At 43.8% G+C, this 19,264-nt stretch overlaps 1 protein-coding gene across 1 annotated transcript in view; it reads right to left on the bottom strand.

Annotated features, from left to right (window-relative positions):
• LOC144593200 (piezo-type mechanosensitive ion channel component 2-like) overlaps positions 1 to 19,264 on the bottom strand; it is a 482,240-nt gene that overhangs the window by 265,304 nt on the left and 197,672 nt on the right. Inside the window, exon 3 of the mRNA XM_078398688.1 lies at positions 9,276 to 9,401. Coding sequence (XP_078254814.1) covers positions 9,276 to 9,401 — 126 coding nt within the window. The remainder of the gene's footprint in view (positions 1 to 9,275; positions 9,402 to 19,264) is intronic.

The following is a 19,264-nucleotide window of genomic DNA, read 5'->3' as shown; positions in this document are numbered from 1 at the left end:
AAGAGTCAAGAATTCATGATGCAGCTCTTTCGGACTTTGGTTAGGCCACATTAGGTGTATTGCATGCAATTCTGGTTACCCCATTACAGGGAAGATGTGGAAACCTACAGGAGAATGGGGTTGCGATAGAAAGATAGATCAGCCATGATTGAATGGTGGAGTAGACTCGATGGGACTAATTCTGTTCCAATGACTTGTGAACTGATGGGGCTTTTGAGAGGGCACAGAGTAGGGTTACCAAAGTGTTGCCAAGGTTAGAGGGTTTCATCTACAGGATAGACTTGGATTGTTTTCCCTGGAACATCGGAGGTTGAAGGGAGACTTGATAGAAGCATATAAAATTATGAGAGGCATAGATAGGGTAGACAATAGACAGTCAGAATCTCTAACAAGGCATCATGTTCAGCACAAACATGCATGCCAAAGGCCACAATCCTGTCCTGTACTGTTCTATGTTCTATATTAATATTTCAGCTTGAGGACCCTTTTGTCATAAATTCTGACCCTCTAATTATTTCCATCATTTTTTGGAGGGTTTTAAATTTCCAGCATTTGCAGTTCCGGTTGCCCCATTACAGAAAAGATGTGGAGGCTTTGGAAAGGGTGTAGAGGAGGTTTACCAGAATGCTGCCTGGATTAGAGAGTTTTCAGCTCTAGGGTCGACTTGGACCGTTTCCTCTGGATCTCCTTGAGATTGAGGGGAGACTTGATAGGAAAATATAAAATGGGAGCTTCGACAGTCAAGAGTGTTTTCCGCAGGGTGGAAATGTCCAACACTAGAGGGCATAGCTATAAGGTGAGAGGGGGAAAGTTGAATGAATAGGTGCGGGCAGGTTTTTTTACACAAAGAGGAGTAGTGAGCACCTGGAACACACTGTCAGGGGGGGTTGTGGAGGCAGATATGATAGTGACATTTAAGAGGCCTTTAGATTGGCACACGGAAGTGCAGGGAATAGAGGGGCGTGGATCAGTTACAGGCAGATAAGATCAGATTTACTCGACATCATGTTGTGATGTCGTATTGGAGTCTAAAGAAGGGTCCCAACGCTAAAGAAAGGTCGTCTACCCATGTCCTCTAGAGATGTCCCCTGACCCTCCAACACTAATGTAAACATTGTGGACCGAAGCAGTGTTGAACTGCTTTGTTGTCTATGTTCTATGTCCACACAGTAGTACTCCTGTTCATATCCAAGGCAGAAGATTAACTACCGAGGTGAATGGCCTGGCAAGGGGCATCTGAATACTCATTCTCCACAACTCAACCCAGCATCAGTGCTTAACGACAGCGTTACCATCATTAGCAGCACAGTCTGGAGTACGAGAACGTCTCGTTAATTTTAACCAGTGTTGCATGACTTATGCAGGAAGTTAACTGGACAAATTACACAGCGCAGAAGACAGAACAGTACTTGTGAGCAGAAGAGTCACACGGCACGGTAGCGCAGCGGTAGAGTTGCTGCTTTACATCGAATGCAGCGCCGGAGACTCAGGTTCGATCCTGACTACGGGTGCTGCACTGTAAGGAGTTTGTACGTTCTCCCCGTGACCTGCGTGGGTTTTCTCCGAGATCTTCGGTTTCCTCCCACACTCCAAAGACGTACAGGTATGTAGGTTAATTGGCTGGGTAAATGTAAATATTGTCCCTAGTGGGTGTAGGATAGTGTTAATGTACGGGGATCGCTGGGCGGCACGGACTTGGTGGGCCGAAAAGGCCTGTTTCCGGCTGTATATATATGATATGATGATATTGATCAACTTGCACTTTACCCTGTCCAAAACTGTTACAACTGTTTCGTTTCGTTGGGTTGCTGCTGTCTAAATTACCTAAATTATTGCATCGTATGGGAGGCGCATTCCCAATCTCGTTGTACCCCTGGGTACAATGACAATAAAGATATATTGTATTGTATTGTATTGTATTGTATAATACAGCATTCATTTGACATGTTAATAGAGAATGCCTATTGCAGACGTGGTGCTGCTTTCAGCCAGTTTACATTTACTTTAGATAGACACAAAATGCTGGAGTAACTCAGCGGGTCAGGCAGCATCTCTGGAGAAAAGGTATAGGTGACATTTCAAGTCGAGACCCTTCTTCGGACTCCTTCTTCAGTCTGAAGAAGAGTTTCGACCGGAAACATCACCAATTCCTTTTCTCCAGAGATGCTGCCTGTCCCGCTGAGTTACTCCAGCATTTTGTGTCCATTCCTTGGTGTAAACCAGCATCTGTAGTTCCCAACAACCTATGCCAACCAAGATGCCCCATCTACACTAGTCCCACCTCCCTGCATTTGGCCCAGATCCCTCTAAACCTTTCCTATCCAGGTACCTCTCCTAATATCTTTTAAATGTTGATACAGCACCTGCCGGGGAGGTTCACCTGCCCTGGGGCACGTCAGCAGTATTCACCATTCCAAAACAGAAAGCCTCTTATTCCCATCAAATCTTCAGCACAATATCCATTTAGTTCTAATCAGAAGGGCACTCCATACACATTCTTGCATCTTTTGTAGCCTAGGTTCAGCACTGCCAATGAACTCAGCTGACGACTGAACACACAAACCCACCCAGCAACAGTGACATCCCACCATCGAAGGGATCTACAGGAGTCACTGCCTCAAAAAGGCAGCCAGCATCATCAGAAACCCACACCATCCTGGCCACGCTCTCATTTCACTCCTGCCATCGAGAAGCAGGTATGGGAACGTGAAAACTGTAACGTCCATGTTCAGGAGCAGCTTCTTCCCTGCAACCTTCAGGCGATTGAACACTATTAGCTCCAAATAAGCTCCAGAGTACATAGACTTGGGGGCATTGTTTTTGGCTTTGCGATATAAATATATGTTTCCTTTTCTGGGCATATCACAATAAAACACTCTTGACTTGACTCACTCTTGAGATTAGTATCCAGTAGTATTCAGTTACAAAGGAGGCCGCATTCCCTGCAACAACTTATTTTGCACTTGACACATGGATGGCTGTAAGCACAATGAGCATTATTTCCCGTTTCAGAGATGCAGTCAGCTGGCTTTGCATTGCCTTATCCACGGTGCTATCCACAAATGCACTTTCTGCTTGATTAAATTATATTGAAAAAAGAATCAATAAATGGAGCTTGGCAGAGAGACTGTTATCAGTATGATGCAGGTTCCTGTAAGAGCAGTAACTGTAATAAGCATTCAGCTGGATCTTGGCACATCTTTTATTGTGCTGCACTTAGGTCTGCAGTTTGTTTAGGAAAGTTAGCTTCCTACATAAGGGCACAGGAGATTTATAGATACAACGATTTTCCAGCACCCTTGGTTAGGTCATAAGGTCATAAGTGATAGGAGCAGAGTTAGGCCATTCGGCCCATCAAGTCTACTCTGCCATTCAATTACGGCTGATCTACCTTTCCCTCCTAACTCCATTCTCCTGCCTTCTCCCCATAATCCCTGACACCCGTACTAATCAAGAATCTGTCTATCTCTGCCTTAAAAATATCCATTGACTTGGCCGCCACAGCCTTCTGTGGCAAAGAATTCCACAGATTCACCATCCTTTTACTCAAGAAATTCCACCTCATCTTCTTCCTAAGGTGCTAGAGCCTTGCGAGATTATCCACCTTGCAGGACCAACAGAGGTCACGTAATAATAATGATACAACAATAGTTTCAGTTTAGTTTATTGTCACGTGTACCGAGGTAAAATGAAAAGCTTTTGTTGCGTGCTAACCATCAGCGGAACTAAAGTACATGATTACAATCGAGCCATTCACAGTGTACAGGTACATGGCAAACGGAATAACGTTTAGTGCAAGGTAAAGCCAGCAAAGTCTGATCAATGATAGTTTGGGGGTCACCAACAAAGATACTAGAGGAGCAAGATGAACCACTCCGTCGAAATCGCCTATACTGAAGTGTAGTACGCAAAGGAACGTAACGTCCGCCATTTTAGTAAGCAAAACCCGCCATTCGCTATGCCTCTCGTAGTGTAATCAGTGTTTTGGGGGAACATTATGTGTGATGATACCATAAAAATGCAGAATATATCTCATCTATCAATGCACAGATTTTTGCTACTTTTCTTTTAAAATGTTTCTGCAAGTTTCTGCCTACTAAAATGGCGCCATGACATACTACGGTTTTTAGGGTCGAGTGGTCAATCTTGCTCTGCTCTATTATTTCTGGTCACCAATGAGGTAGATGGTAGTTTAGGACTGCATTCTTTGCATTGTACACCTCTGACCGACTAATTATACCCCTCCTGTGTCTCTCAAGCACCATGGACTGCTAGAAACTTAAATAGTACAAATATTACATGTAAATTAAATGTGCTTACGCTTGACACCACGACTGTCTCTTGGACCTTGCTCGGACATAGCTCAGGTTGAATGTAAGCAAAATAAGCTCCGAATTGCACAAAACTGAGGAGTCACCACCAACAACAGCAGATGTACACAAATAACTCTTCCAGGATGGAGGGACACGTCCTGAAAGACCGCACGCCACACGCAATGCCACCTGTGGCCGCCCAGGGAGTTTCAGGTGCACTCTCGTAATTCTGTCCGGATTAAAGGAGGTGTCGGACCATCAGTTGCCGGAAAATCGGTGTTCGACCTGTATAAGGAATCTCTGACTGATTGCCTGTAACAATGCTCAATGACCTGTGCTTCCTAATCAAGAAACCAAAAGAATAAAACGCTTTAAAGAATTTACAAATCCTAGAGTGCCCACGTTTGTATGACAATGTTTGAAATAGCGGAAGACTTCATATTTTCTGATCAGCCGCCAAAGCTAATAAAAGTCTCCATAAAATCAAAATGATTTTGCCACATGTGTGTGTCTGTGATTTGTGCAAGTGCACATGTGAGAGAGTGAGAGTGTGAGTGAGAGTCGGAGTAAGGGAGAGTGAGAGAGAATGGGATAGTGAGTGTGGAGAGAGTGAGAGAGTGAATGAGAACGTGAGTAAGAGAGTGAGAGAGTCAGAGTGTGAGTGAGCGAGTGAGCAAGTGAGAGAGTGAGTGAGATCATGAGTGTGAGTGGGAATGTGAGTGTGTGAGAGCGTGAGTTTGTGAGTGAGTGTGTGAGAGAATGAGAGTGTGAGTGTGAATTCGTATGTGAGTGAGTGTGTGAGTGTGAGAGAGTGAGTGTGTGAGCGAGAGTGTGAGTGAGTGTGAGAGAGAGTGAATGAGATTGTGAGTGAGTTAGTGAATGAGTGAGATTGTGAGAGTGCGTGTGTGAGAGAGAGAAAGAGAGAGTGAGAGAGAGGGAGAGAGAGAGAATGTAAATGAGTGAGTGAGAGACTGAAAGGGTAAGTGGGAAAGCGTGTAAGAGAGTAAGAGAATAGGGGAGTAAGAGAATAAGGGGGTAAGAGTGCACTGGTAGGTGCGTGTATCTTTGCATACTAGCATTTTAGATGCTTGTCCTGTGTGTCAATTTGTCCTTGTGTTTAAAATATCGCTGCTTACTCATTGGCAGGAACTTCACTGAGGACAGTTCATTTTCACCAAGATGTGGGATCAGAGGTTCCCTGACTAACAAAAATCCGACTGTGCAAATTTTCACATACAAATCTAAATTTTAAATTTTCAAGTTAAAGCATTTTTCAAGCAAATAATAATTTAAAAATACATTGTGATATTAATTAATGACTGGATGCAGTATATATTCTGTTTAATTATGGGTAGTATAAGGGTGAATTTTGCAAAATGAAAGTATTATATCACATGCATTTGGTGATATGGGTAACTGTAGAAAACGGATGTTTCTGACTTATGGGGAAATCAGCTTACAGGCAATTCTCAGCTGAACCCAGCGAATGCTCACGCTCAAATACCCTACACAATACACCTTTTCATATCCTGTTCTGAACTGTAAGTTTAAACTTTGAAAAAAAATGTTACAGGCGCAAAGGCATTTATTTTTAACAGATCCCTAGAGAAATGATGGCGAACAATTATTTATGCCCAAATAAAAGAGGCTACTGTTTTCAAAATTGATAATAAAAAGGGACTTAAAAAAAAACTTTGGTGTAGTAAATAGACAGATTGCCAACTCAACGTCAGTGGTTTTGAAAGTGAACTGCGGGTGTGCCTAATATGTTGAAAAATGGAGCCCAGTGTAAAGGCTTGAAGTCTGTTCACCACATCAATAGCTGACTGGAAAACTCTGAAGAGTGTGTAGAAGTTGGCTTCAACCAAAGAGTTCTCAATTTTGTTGATAACCATCTTTACAAAGTTTGCTTTCAAATCTGAAGGCTTCAGTTAAAACCACGTAACACCAAATGGGCTCATTAAATCAAGGATATGGCATAGATATTGCCTCAAATGTATCCTCTGAAAGGCATCTGTGATTAGAGTTATATTCATAGAGCCCAACTTGCCCACACAGACCAACATGTCCCATCTACACTAGTCCCACCTGCCTGCGTTTGGCCCGTATCCCTCTAAACCTATCCTATCCATGTATCTGTCTAACTGCTTTTTACATGTTACAATAGTCCCTGCCTCAACTACTTCCTCCGGCAGCTTGTTTCATACATCTGCCACCCTTTGTATAAAGAAGTTACCCCTCCGATTCCTATAAAATCTTTCCCCCTTCACCTTAATCCTATGGTTCTGGTTCTTAATTCCCCTACTCCGGGCCAGAGACTCTGTGTGTCCACCGGATCTATCCCTCTCATGATCATGACCTCTATAAGATCACCCCTCATCCTCCTGTGCCCCAGAGACTAGAGACCCAGCCTACTCAACCTCTCTCTATAGCACAGACCCTTGAGTCCTGACAACAACCTTATAAATCTTCTCTTTCCAACTTAACATCATCTTTCCGATAACATGGTGCCCGAAACTAAACACAATGATTGATCTAAATAGATAATAAGGTAAATGCACAGGCTCTTTTACCCAGAGTAGGAAAATCGAGAACCAGACGATATAGGTGAGGGGGAAAGATTTAATAGGAACCTGAATCCCATCCTTATTATACAAAGGAAGGTCGGTGTATGGAACGAGCTGCTGGAGGAGGTAGTTGAGGCAGGTACCATCACAACATTTAAGAAACATTTAGACAGGTACAAGGATAAGAAAAGTATAGAGGGATATGGTCTAAAAACAGGCAGGTGGACTTGTGTGAATGGGGCACGTTAGTCGGTGTGGGCAAGTTGGGCAGAAAGGCCTGTTTTCAAGCTGTATGTCTCTATGACTCTATAAATCACTATATTCTGCTTCAGCAGATTTGTAATACAACAAGCATCCAAGATGAGGAACAAGGAAGAAAGCACTTGTTCCCAATACACTTTTCACATTCTTGGATGTCCCAAAATGGTTTATAGTCAAAGCAGTACATTTACTGTGTTGTCACAGTTCTGACATGGGAAAGCAGGGAAATAAATTATTCCCCATTTTTTCACTGGTAGCTAGAACACTGTGGTCACCACCACAGTCATTTCCTCAACTTCCCTTGAGGTTGGAAACCCAGAAGCATAGGAAATTCTGCCAGGGGCTTGTCAACGATATGAACATAAGAAATTAGGAGCAGGAGTAATCCATGTCCGATGCTCAAGAAGATCTCGAGTCTTCTGGTGCCTCAAATAAGTTTCTCGACCACTTCCCCACGTTTCATAGATTTGACTTTACACTTTAGAGATGCAGCGTGCAAACAGGCCCTTCCACCGACCGAGTCTGAGCCGACCAGCGATCACCCCGTACACTAGCACTATCCTTCACGCTAGGGCCGATTTGCAGAAACCAATTAACCTACAAACATGCACGTCTTTGGAATGTGGAAGGTAACCTGAGCACCTGGAGAAAACCCATGCAGTCACAGGGAGAACGTGCAAACTCCGTATGGACAGCACCCGGGTTTCTGGCATAGAAAGGCATCAACTCTACCGCTGCGCTCCCATTCTTCTCATCTTCTCAAAATCTTTACATTTCAGTTTTTGAATATTCTCAACATTGCCTTTTGGAGGAGAGGATTTGAAAGATTCACAATCTTCCTCGTATCAATCTTGTGTCCTTTTCTAAAATCTTGTTTTATGACCTAGATTGACAGGAACGAAGGAGATCACAAAAAGTGGTGAGAACTGCCGAAATCGTCATGGGTACTGACCTCCCGTCCACTGAAGGGATCTGTAGGAGGCGCTGTCTCAAAGAGGCAGCCAGCATCACCAAGGACCCACACCACCCTGGCCACGCTCTCATTTCATTTCTGCCACAAGAAGAAACATAGAAAATGGGTGCAGGAGTAGGCCATTCGGCCGTTCAAGCCAGCACCGCCATTCAATATGATCATGGCTGATCATCCAAGATCAGTACCCCGTTCCTGCTTTCTCCCCATATCCCTTGATTCCATTACACCTAAGAGCTCTATCTAACTCTCTCTTGAAAGGTTGAACTTTCTCTTGAAGGTATAGGAGTCGGAAAACTGTAACGTTCAGGTTCAGGAACAGCTACTTCCCAAGGACCGTGAAGGCTATTGAACTCCACGAACTCCAACTAAATTCCAAACTATAACCTTGCACTAAGGACTTTGCCATTTGTTTTGTTTTTTGCACTATATTATTGATTTTTAATTATTGAACTTTTTTTGTTTGTTGATTCTATTTTCTTTTCAGTACAGTGTGTACAAACCTGTTGTGCTGCTGCAAGTAAGAATGTTATTGTTGCATTTCAATACATGTGACAATAAAACACTCTTGACTCTCATAAAGCCATAGTGATCCCTTGGATTTGTGGCTCTGGCTCTTTATTCTTCAACTTAAGGAAACAGAAAGTCAATCACTCTTGGAATTTTATACATTTAAATACTCCTTGGATATTTTGAACTGTATGGGGCCCAGGCTAGGAGACAAGCTAGGACACTCACTTTCCTGGGATGCATTTAACGGAATAGAAATTGCATGGCCTGAATGCGTAGAGTCATAGAGTCATGCAGTGTGGAAACAGGATCTTCAGTCCAACTTGCCCACACTGACCAACATGTCCCATCTACACCAGTCCCACCTGCCTACGGTTGGTCCATATACCCCTAAACCTGTCCTATCCATGTACCGGTCTTATTGTTTCTTAAACATTGCAATAGTCCCAGACTCAACTACCTCCTCTGGCAGCTCGTTCCATACACCCATCACCCTCTGTGTGAAAAAGTTACCACCAAAGATCTCCTTTGTAGTGAATTCCAAATCTTAAACCAAAATTAACAACTGCAACACGAATCCTCTAATTCACCTGTAATATAAATTCGTTGAGGCATTGAGACCATGAACGAAAAGAAACAGAAAACTCTACTTACAACTGAAGCCAGGCTTGATTTTCCTGTTTGCCTGAAGGCTGTATATGGTAATCTGAAACAAGGCATGAAGCAGCAGAAAGGTGAGGCTTGTGAAACACAAGGTTTTCAGTAAACGGCCTGTGTGACCTGGAATAGAATAAAATTCCATAATGAGTTTCCGTGCAAGACATTATAATGAAATCAAATAGCTAGTCAAATCAAATTAACATTCAACACAGAAGCATTATGTTTCGGATTCTCAAGGCTATTATTTAGCCTATTATCAGGCAACTGAACCATCCTATCACCAACTAGAGAGTGGTCCTGAGCTACTATCTACCTCATTTATCTTTAATCAGCCACAAAGTGCTAGTGTAACTCAACGGGTCAGGTAGCATCTCTGGAGAAGAGGAATAGGTGATGTTTCAGGCGGGAACCCTTCTTCAGACTTCCGACCTGAAACATCACCTATTCTTTTGCTCCAGAGATGCTGCCTGTCCTGCTGAATTACTCCAGCACCTTCTGTCTATCTTCAGTATGAAGAAGCACCTGAAGTTCCTACACATTTAATCAGACTTTACTGGACTTTATCATATCATATCATATCATATCATATATATACAGCGCGGAAACAGGCCTTTTCGGCCCACCAAGTCCGCGCCGCCCAGCGATCCCCGCACACTAACACTATTAACACTATCCTACACACACTAGGGACAATTTTTACATTTACCCAGCCAATTAACCTACATACCTGTACGTCTTTGGAGTGTGGGAGGAAACCGAAGATCTCGGAGAAAACCCACGCAGGTCACGGGGAGAATGTACAAACTCCTTACAGTACAGCACCCATAGTCAGGATCGAACCTGAGTCTCCGGCGCTGCATTCGCTGTAAAGCAGCAACTCTACCGCTGCGCTGTTTATCTTGCACTAAACGTTATTCCCGTTGTCCCGTATCTGTACACTGTAGATGGCTTGATTATAATCATGTATAGTCTTTCCACTGACTGGATAGTACGTAAAATTTAAAAAATGCTTTTCACTGTACCTCGGTGCGCATGACAATTAACTAAACTAAACTAAACTAACCTAACCTCTGGCTAAATATGGAAGACTTCTTTAGACTTTAGAGATCCAGCATGGAAACAGGCCCTTCGAGTCCATGCCAACCAACAATCACCCTGTACGCTAACACTATTCTCCAACCTAGATACAATTTACAACTTTACCAGAGCCAATTAACCAACAAACCTGTACATGTTTGGAGTGTGGGAGTAAAGTTTTTTTGTTATGTCAGCAGAAAGACTATACATGATTATTATCGAGCCGTCCACACTGTACAGATACAGGATAAAGGGAATAACGTTTGGTGCAAGACAAAGTCCAGTAAAGTCCGATTAAAGATAATATGAGGGTCTCCAATGAGGTAGATGGGAGATCAGGACCGCTTGCTAGTTGGTGAGAGGATGGTTCAGTTTGTCTGATAATAACTGGGAGAAAACTGTTCCTGAATCTGGAATAAGGAGAGATGATTTCCACAGTTGAACTACTGTTTCTATACTTGCTTGGGCTGACATATCAAGGTTATCAAATTGGCTAATATCCCAGAGGACTGCTGGCCTGATGAGACATCAGTAATAACACAGCAAGGACTGAACACATTGAAATAGAAAGTGATTTCTGACAACATATTCTGACAACATATTACTTCAAAATTTTAAGACCATTTGAAAGAAAAATTATTTAAAGAACAAATTGAGTTAATATGACTTCCTTCACGTCTCCTTTAAGAATATTCTACAGAGCTTGCTAACCAATGAAGCACTTTGAACAAGCTGAGGTCATGAAAGTTGCTATATAAACATAAATCTTTCTTTCTGAAAATGGCCCATGTTTTGGCTGGTATTTAAAGGAGGAATGTTGGGCAGTAAATCAGGCCAAAATTATTCTTAGAATACTGCCAGCAGAATCAAAAATGACATTTATTGCACACTTTCCTCTTTGATGATACAGTCTTGCACTGAAATGTCAACCAACATTTCTGCATTCAGTTTCTGCGTTGTGTGTTACCAGTGGAGCCAAGAGATGTTTTCACAGCTGCATGAAAATTATCTGTAATTTTTTAACCTCCAAATAGGAAGGCAAGTTATTGATACATTTTATTTTATTATTTTACATCCATCTACGTTCCATTTGAAAGCGTACAATAAATATCAACTTAGCCGTAGGTATGTCTCACATAAAAATGCCACCTTCGCAGATTTGAATGGAGCCAGACAGGGCAACAAAATGATTTAAAAAATAATATATGATTATTTCAACAGGAAACTGCTGAATTTCCCTGGATTGAGAAATCTGATTTCAGATTTTCACCAATTTACGTGTGATTTCCTTTAATCATTTAACAATTTTTGTTGGTATATTTTTTCAAGATAGAGAAGGAGGCCATTTGGCCCATCCGATCTACGTCGGCTCTCAGAGTAATCTGATCAATTACACTGGCCTACCTATTTAGACAATAGACAATAGCCAATAGACAATAGGTGCAGGAGTAGGCCATTTGGCCCTTCGAGCCAGCACCGCCATTCAATGTGATCATGGCTGATCATTCTCAATAAGTACCCCGTTCCTGCTTTCGCCCCATACCCCCTGACTCCGCTATCCTTAAGAGCTCTATCTAGCTCTCTCTTGAATGTATTGAATGTAATTGGCCTCCACTGCCCTCTGAGGCAGAGAATTCCACAGATTCACAACTCTCTTGACTAAAAAAGTTTTTCCTCATCTCTGTTCTAATTGGCCTACCCCTTATTCTTAAACTGTGGCCCCTGGTTCTGGACTCCCCCAACATTGGGAACATGTTTCCTGCCTCTAACATGTCCAACCCCTTAATAATCTGATACGTTTCGATATGATCCCCTCTCATCCTTCTAAATTCCAGTGTATACAAACCTAGTCGCTCCAGTCTTTCAACATATGACAGTCCCGCCATTCCGGGAATTAACCTAGTAAACCTACGCTGCACGCCCTCAATAGCAAGAATAGCAAGACCTTAGAGATAGCGTGCGGAAGCAGGCCCTTCGGCCCACCGAGTCTGCGCCGACCAGCTATCACCCATATACTAACACAATCCCACACATTAGGGACAATTTACAATTTTATCAATGCCAGCTAACCTACAAACCCGTACATCTTTGGAGCGTGTGAGGAAATCAAGGAACCTGGAGAAAACCCACATGGTCACAGGGAAAACGTACAAACTGCATAAACACAACACCCGTAGTCAGGATCGAACCAGGGTCCCTGGTGTTGTAAGGCAGCAACTCTACCGCTGGGCCATTGTGGCACCCCAACCTCTTTGAATCCTTTTCCATTGCACATGCCCATCCATCCCCAGGGGATTCTCCTGCCACCCACCTACACTACGGGGTAGTTGACAGAGGTCAATCAACTGTCTATCAACACCCATCCCCCCATAACAGTCAGTCTGAAGAAGGGTCTTGACCTGAAACGTCATCTATTTGTGCGACACAGTGGCGCAGAGGTAGAGTTGATGCCTTACAGCACCAGATATCTGGGTTTGATCCTAACAATGGGCGGAGTTTATATGTTCTCCCTGTGACCACATAGGTTTTCTTTGGGTGCACCGGTTTACTCCCACACTCCAAAGAGCGCAGGTACGTAGTTGAATTGGCTTCAGTAAATTGTCCCCAGTATGTAGGATAGAACTGGTGTATAGATGATCGTTGGTCGGCATGTACTCTGTGGGCTGAAGTGCCTGTCCCATGATTTATCTCTAAAACTATCCATGTTACAGAGAACATAGAACAGCACACACAAGAATGGACCCTTCGGCCTACAAATTCGGTAACAAACACAATGCCATTAAGCTGATCTCATTTGCCTGTACAGGATCCATATCCCTCTATTGCCTATACAAAAGCCTCTTAACCACCTCTATCGTATCTGCCTCCATCACCACCCCTGGAAATTCATTCCAGACTCCCACCACTCTCGGTGTAAAAGTCTTGTCCCACAAATCCCCATTAAACTTTCCCCCTCTCACCCAATAGCTATGCTCTTTAGTGTTGGCCATTTCCAGCCTGAGAAATAAAGGTTCTCACTGTGTAGGCCATCTATGCTTCTCATCATCTATAAACTAAAACTCTCGTTTGTTATCTTGTTTGTGACTGAACTTCAGCCAAAACGGTACAAGATAGCGCGACGATTTTAGGCCCACCTTACTCACCGTCGTCACTTTAATGGTAAAAGTGGTAGTTTTATTGAAATTGGTGTTAACTTTTTTAAGTTATTCACATTTTAGACTTTAAATCTATCTCCTCGGGAAGGAGGTAGGGAGGGAGGGAGGGAGGGGGGAGGGAGGGATGGGGAGGAGGGGGAGGGGAGGGGGAGTAGGGGAGTAGGGGAGGGATGGGGAGGAGGGGGAGGGGAGGGGGAGTAGGGAGGGAGAGGAGGGGGAAGGGGGGAGTAGGAGAGGGGGAGTGGGGGAGAGGGTGCTGCACCAATGCAGGAGAGGTTTGGGTCCAACGGGTCCACTTGGTCTAGTTTTATATGCAATCCTCTATGTCCTCCGGTTTCCTCCCACATCCCAAAGACATGCGGGTGAGTAGTTTAGACACAAAATACTGGAGTAACTCAACGGGACAGGCAGCATCTCGGGGGAGAAGGTTAGTAGGTTAATTGGCCTCTGTTAAATTGCCCCTAGTGTGTAGGGAGTGGATGAAAAAGTGAGATAACATAGAACTAGTGTAACGGGTGATTGATGGTCGGCATGGACTTGGAGGGCCGAAGGGCCTGTGACTATGCTGTAACTTGAACCTGAACTAAATCTCTGTACCAACTGACTGGTTCCCCTTATTTTGAGTCAGCAACCCTTAGTTTAGTTTAGTTTAGTTTAGTTTAGTTTACTTTACTTTACTTTACTTTAGTTTAGAGATACAACACGGAAACAGGCCCTTCAACCTACCGAGTCTGCACCGACCAGCGATCCTCGCACATTAGCACTATCCTACACGCACTAAGGACAATTTACATCTATACCAAGCCAATTAGCCTACAAACCTGCCGTCTTTAGCATGTGGGAGGAAACTGGAGCTTCCCGGAGAAGACCCACGCAGGTCACGGGGAAAACGTACAAACTCCGTACAGACAGCACCCATAGTCAGAATCGAACCTGGGACTCTGGTGCTGTAAGGCAGCAAGTCCAACGCTGTGCCACCATGCCATCCTTCTGGAGGGAACACTGCAGAAGCTAACCTGTCAACCTATTAAGGACTTCAATGAGATTATCTTTCATTCTTCTAAACACAAGAGCATACTGAATTACCCTACTTAATCTCATAGAGTTTTTAAATAGTTATGAATAAGAATAGTCTAGACCTTGGGGGGAAATATTAAATACAACATTATTAAGTGGGAACTTGGGAGAATAGATTGGGAACAGCAATTATAGGGCAAGTTGACAAACTGATATATGGGAAGATGTACACAAAGTGCTGGAGTAACTCAGCATGTCAGGCAGCGCCCTGGAGAAAAAGGATGGGTGACGTTTTAGGGGCGGGACCCTTCTTCGGATTGAACCCTTCACCAGTCTGAAGAAGGGTCCCGACCCAAAACATCGCCCGTCCTTCTTATTTTTGTGGAGGCTGTGGAGGCACGGTGGTGCAGCGGTAGAGTTGCTGCTTTACAGCGAATGCAGCGCCGGAGACTCAGGTTCGATCCTGACTACGGGTGCTGTACTGTAAGGAGTTTGTACGTTCTCCCCGTGACCTGCATGGGTTTTCTCCGAGATCTTCGGTTTCCTCCCACACTCCAAAGACGTACAGGTATGTAGGTTAATTGGCTGGGTAAATGTAAAAATTGTCCCTAGTGTGTGTAGGATAGTGTTAATGTACGGGGATCGCTGGGCGGCACGGACTTGGTGGGCCGAAAAGGCCTGTTTCCGGCTGTATATATATGATATGATATGATATGATATTGTCCTTCAGTAAGGCATTTGACAAGTTCCCTCATGGCTAGCTGATCTAGAAGATTAAGATACATGTGATCCATGCTGGCTTGGTAGTTTGGATTCAGAACTGTCTTACCCACACAAGGCAGTGGATAGTGGTGGAAGTGTGTTATTCTGGCTGGAGGTCTATGATCAGTGGTGTTCCGCAGGGATCGCTGCTGGGACCTCTGTAGTTGCAATATATATATATATATATATATATATATAAATAACTTGGCCAAAATATGTATACGGGTTGGTTAGCAAGTTTGCAGAAAACATGATTGATGAAGTTGCAGACAGTGAAGAAGACTATCAAAGGAGTCTGAAGAAGGGTTCCGACCCAAAACATCACCTATTCCTTTTCTCAAGAGATGCTTCCTGACCCGCTGAGTTACTCTGGCATTTTGCGTCTATCTTTGGTGTAAACCAGCATCTGCAGTTCCTTCCTACACATATCACAGGAAAGAGATGAGTAGAAAAATGGCAGATGGACTTTAATCTGAGAAAGTGTGAGGTATTTAGAAGGATGAGAGGAGATCTTATTGATTATTAAGGGGTTGGACACGTTAGAGACAGGAAACATGTTCCCAATGTTGGGGGAGTCCAGAACAAGGGGCCACAGTTTAAGAATAAGGGGTAGGCCATTTAGAGCTGAGATGAGGAAAAACTTTTTCAGTCAGAGAGTTGTGAATCTGTGGAATTCTCTGCCTCAGAAGACAGTGGAGGCCAATTCTCTGAATGCATTCAAGAGAGAGCTAGATAGAGCTCTTAAGGATAGCGGAGTCAGGGGTATGGGGAGAAGGCAGGAACGGGGTACTGATTGAGAATGATAAGCCATGATCACATTGAATGGCGGTGCTGGCTCGAAGGGCTGAATGGCCTCCTCCTGCACCTATTGTCTATTGTCTATTTAGGAGGTGTGGGGAAAGTATGCAGTTAATGGCAGGACCATTAACGACACTGAGGTACAGAGTGATCTTGGGATCTAAATCCACAACTCCCTGATATTGGCACAGCAGGTGGATAGAGCGTGAAAGTAAGTGCATGGAATGCTTGGCCTCATCACTTGGGGCATGGAGGACAAGAATTAGGATGTAGACACAAAATGCTGGAGTAACTCCAAATGTCTTTCAAAAAATTGATTATTCATTATTAATCTCAACCTTAAGAATGCCGGGAAATTCCAAGTGGCTATTGGTTTACAGCTTCCTTCCTAAATTTCCTTGCCAAATCAAGGGATATGAGTAACTCAGCAGGACAGCAGGATCCTTCTTCAGTGGGGTCTCGGCCCAAAACGTCACCCATTCCTTCTCTCCAGAGATGCTGCCCGACCTGCTGAGTCACTCCAGCATTTTGTGTCTATCTTCGGTTTAAACCAGCATCTGCCGGTCCTTCCTACACAAGAGTCAGGATATCATGTTGCAGCTTTAAAAAACTTTGGTCAGGCCACATTTGGATTATTGTTTGCAGTTTTAGTCGTCCCATTACAGGAAGGGCGGGGAGGCTTTAGAGAGCGTTCAGAAGAGGTTGACCTGAAACATTCATTCTGTTTTTCTTCCACGGATGCTGCCTTACCTATTGAGCGTTTTCAGTATTTTCTGTTTTAATTTCAGATTTCCAGCACCTGCAATTTTTATTTTTGATTTTCTACTTTGCAAACTAATCTGTGCACAACAAGCTCGTGCCAGAATGAGTTTGGCAAAGACAAGAACATCTGTTTTTAATTCATGTTGATCGAGGGAAAGTACTGGCCAGGACACTGAGGATAAATCTGGATTGGCATCTTTTCCTGCCATTTAATACAGGGCCTCAGTTTAGTTCAGTTTTAGTTTGGAGAAACAACATGGATACAAACACTTCAGCCCACAGAGTTCCCATCGACCATGGATAGATTTTTACTTTAGCAAATCAAGGGATATGGCATTAAGACAGTAAATTAGTGCTGAGGTAAAAGATCCGTCTTTAGTTTAGTTTGGAGATACGGCATGAAAACAAGTCCTTCAGCCAGCCGAGTCCACGCAAACCATCGACCTCCCATTCGCACTAGATCTACCTAACCCCACTTTCTCATCCACTGCCTACACATTAGCGGCAATTTGCAGAGGCCAATTAACCGACAAACCCACACGCCTTTGGGTTTGATCCTGACTATGGATGTCGTCTGTACAGAGTCTGTACGTCCTCCCTGTTATTGTGTGGGTTTTCTCCAGGTGCTCTGGGGTAGTTTCTCTGACACTCCAAAGATGTAAGGATTTGCAGGTTAATTGTTTTGGTAAAATTGTCCCCAGAGTGTAGGATAGTGTTAGTGCGCGGGGATCGCTGCTCGGCGTGGACTTGGTGGGCCTGTTTCCGCGCTGTACCTCTAAAGACTCTGGTGGTGTGAGGCCGCGGTCCATACAGCACCACCTGTGCCATAGTGTTTGGCAAGGAAATTTAGGAAGGAAGTTGTAAACCATAGCTACTTGGAATTTCCCGGCTTTCTTAAGGTTAAGATTAATAATGAATAATCAATTTTTTGAAACACAATTTAGTTTTAGTTAAAAGATACAGCATGGAACGAGGCCCATTGGCCCACCGAGTTCGCGCCAAACATTGATCACCCTTTTCACACTAGTTCCATGTTATCCCATTTTCTCATCCACTCCCTGCACACTAGAAACAATTTACAAGCCAATTAACCAAAAACCTGCACGTTTTTTGAGATGTGGGAGGAAACCGGAGCACCCAGAGAAAACCCACGCGGTCGCAGGGAGAACATGCAAACTCCACACAGAGTGCACCCGAGGTGATGATTGAACCCATGACTGTAAGGCAGCAGCTCTACAAGCTGAGACACAGTGACGTGGTGTTTGACAAGTAAACTGAGAGAGGAAGCTGTAAACTGTGGCCATCTGTAATTTCCTAACCCTTGTCAGCGGTCGAAAGGATAAGAATTAATAATGAATAATCAATTTTTAAAACACAACTTGTTTCTGAGAAATGGGAAATAGTCTGTGTGATGGATGTAGCAGTTGTACAGTGCAATAAGGAATATCAACATCTCACATCTGTCAGTAATTTTATGAGCGTACCCTGACGGACATTTAAATAAAGTTAGCTTAGCATGCACATTTTCTTTGCTCCAGTTTCAATGTGGGTATCGGTGTGGGCCAGTACCTACTCAAGATGATGTGAATCTGGCTGTATTGAATATTACTGCTGGCTCCTTATTCCTCACTAATCAAAGCACAGCGGAGCCTGGGAGTGCTTGCACACATGCTCAGCGCTTTCCTCTTGCCAGCAAAAAATTGCCGGCTACATTTTTCACATAAGCAAAGAGCCAACAAAGCTGAGAGCTCTGCCAAAATGAAACAATTGTACAACGAGCGTGCTCTCTCTCTCTCTCTCCCTCTCCCCCTCTCTCCCTCTCTCCCTCTCTCCCTCTCTCTCTCTCTCTCTCTCTGTCTGTGTAACTCAGTGTTTCGGGTCGAGACCTTTCCTCAGACTGAGAGTCAGGAGAGGGGGAAACCAGAGATATGGAAGGGTAAGGTGTGTAAATGACAGATCAAAGCAGATGATGAACAGGAAAAGTAGAATGGTTCATTCTACGGGGAAGGTGACCACGATGCATACAATCAATAAAATTAACTAGTGAAACTAGTGAAACTAGTTGGAGAGATAAGGTAGGTGAGTGACGCAGATAGAGGGAAAGCAAGAATTACTTGACGTTAGAGAAATCAACATTCATACCACTGGGTTGCAAGGTGCCCAAGGTTTGCTTTGTGGTGCTTGCAAATATACCAGTCAGTGAAAGGCAGAGGTGATGTTGACATTCTAGGTGGTCTCTGTATTGCTTGCCAGAATTCAGATTTGGCCACCCTCCCTCTCCCTTCCCTCCCACCACCTTACCCCCACCACCTTACCCCCACCCCCAACCCCCCCCCCCCCCCCAAACGTCCAGCCATCCACCAATTTACCCTGCATGGTTTTCAGCAACATTGACAAAGCAGTTTCACTGGC

This window comes from Rhinoraja longicauda, chromosome 4, assembly GCF_053455715.1.
Source record: "Rhinoraja longicauda isolate Sanriku21f chromosome 4, sRhiLon1.1, whole genome shotgun sequence".
In the NCBI taxonomy this organism is placed as follows: domain Eukaryota; kingdom Metazoa; phylum Chordata; class Chondrichthyes; order Rajiformes; family Arhynchobatidae; genus Rhinoraja; species Rhinoraja longicauda.
The sequence above is the reverse complement of the archived record's forward strand: the minus strand, read 5'-3'. Positions and strand labels throughout refer to the sequence as shown.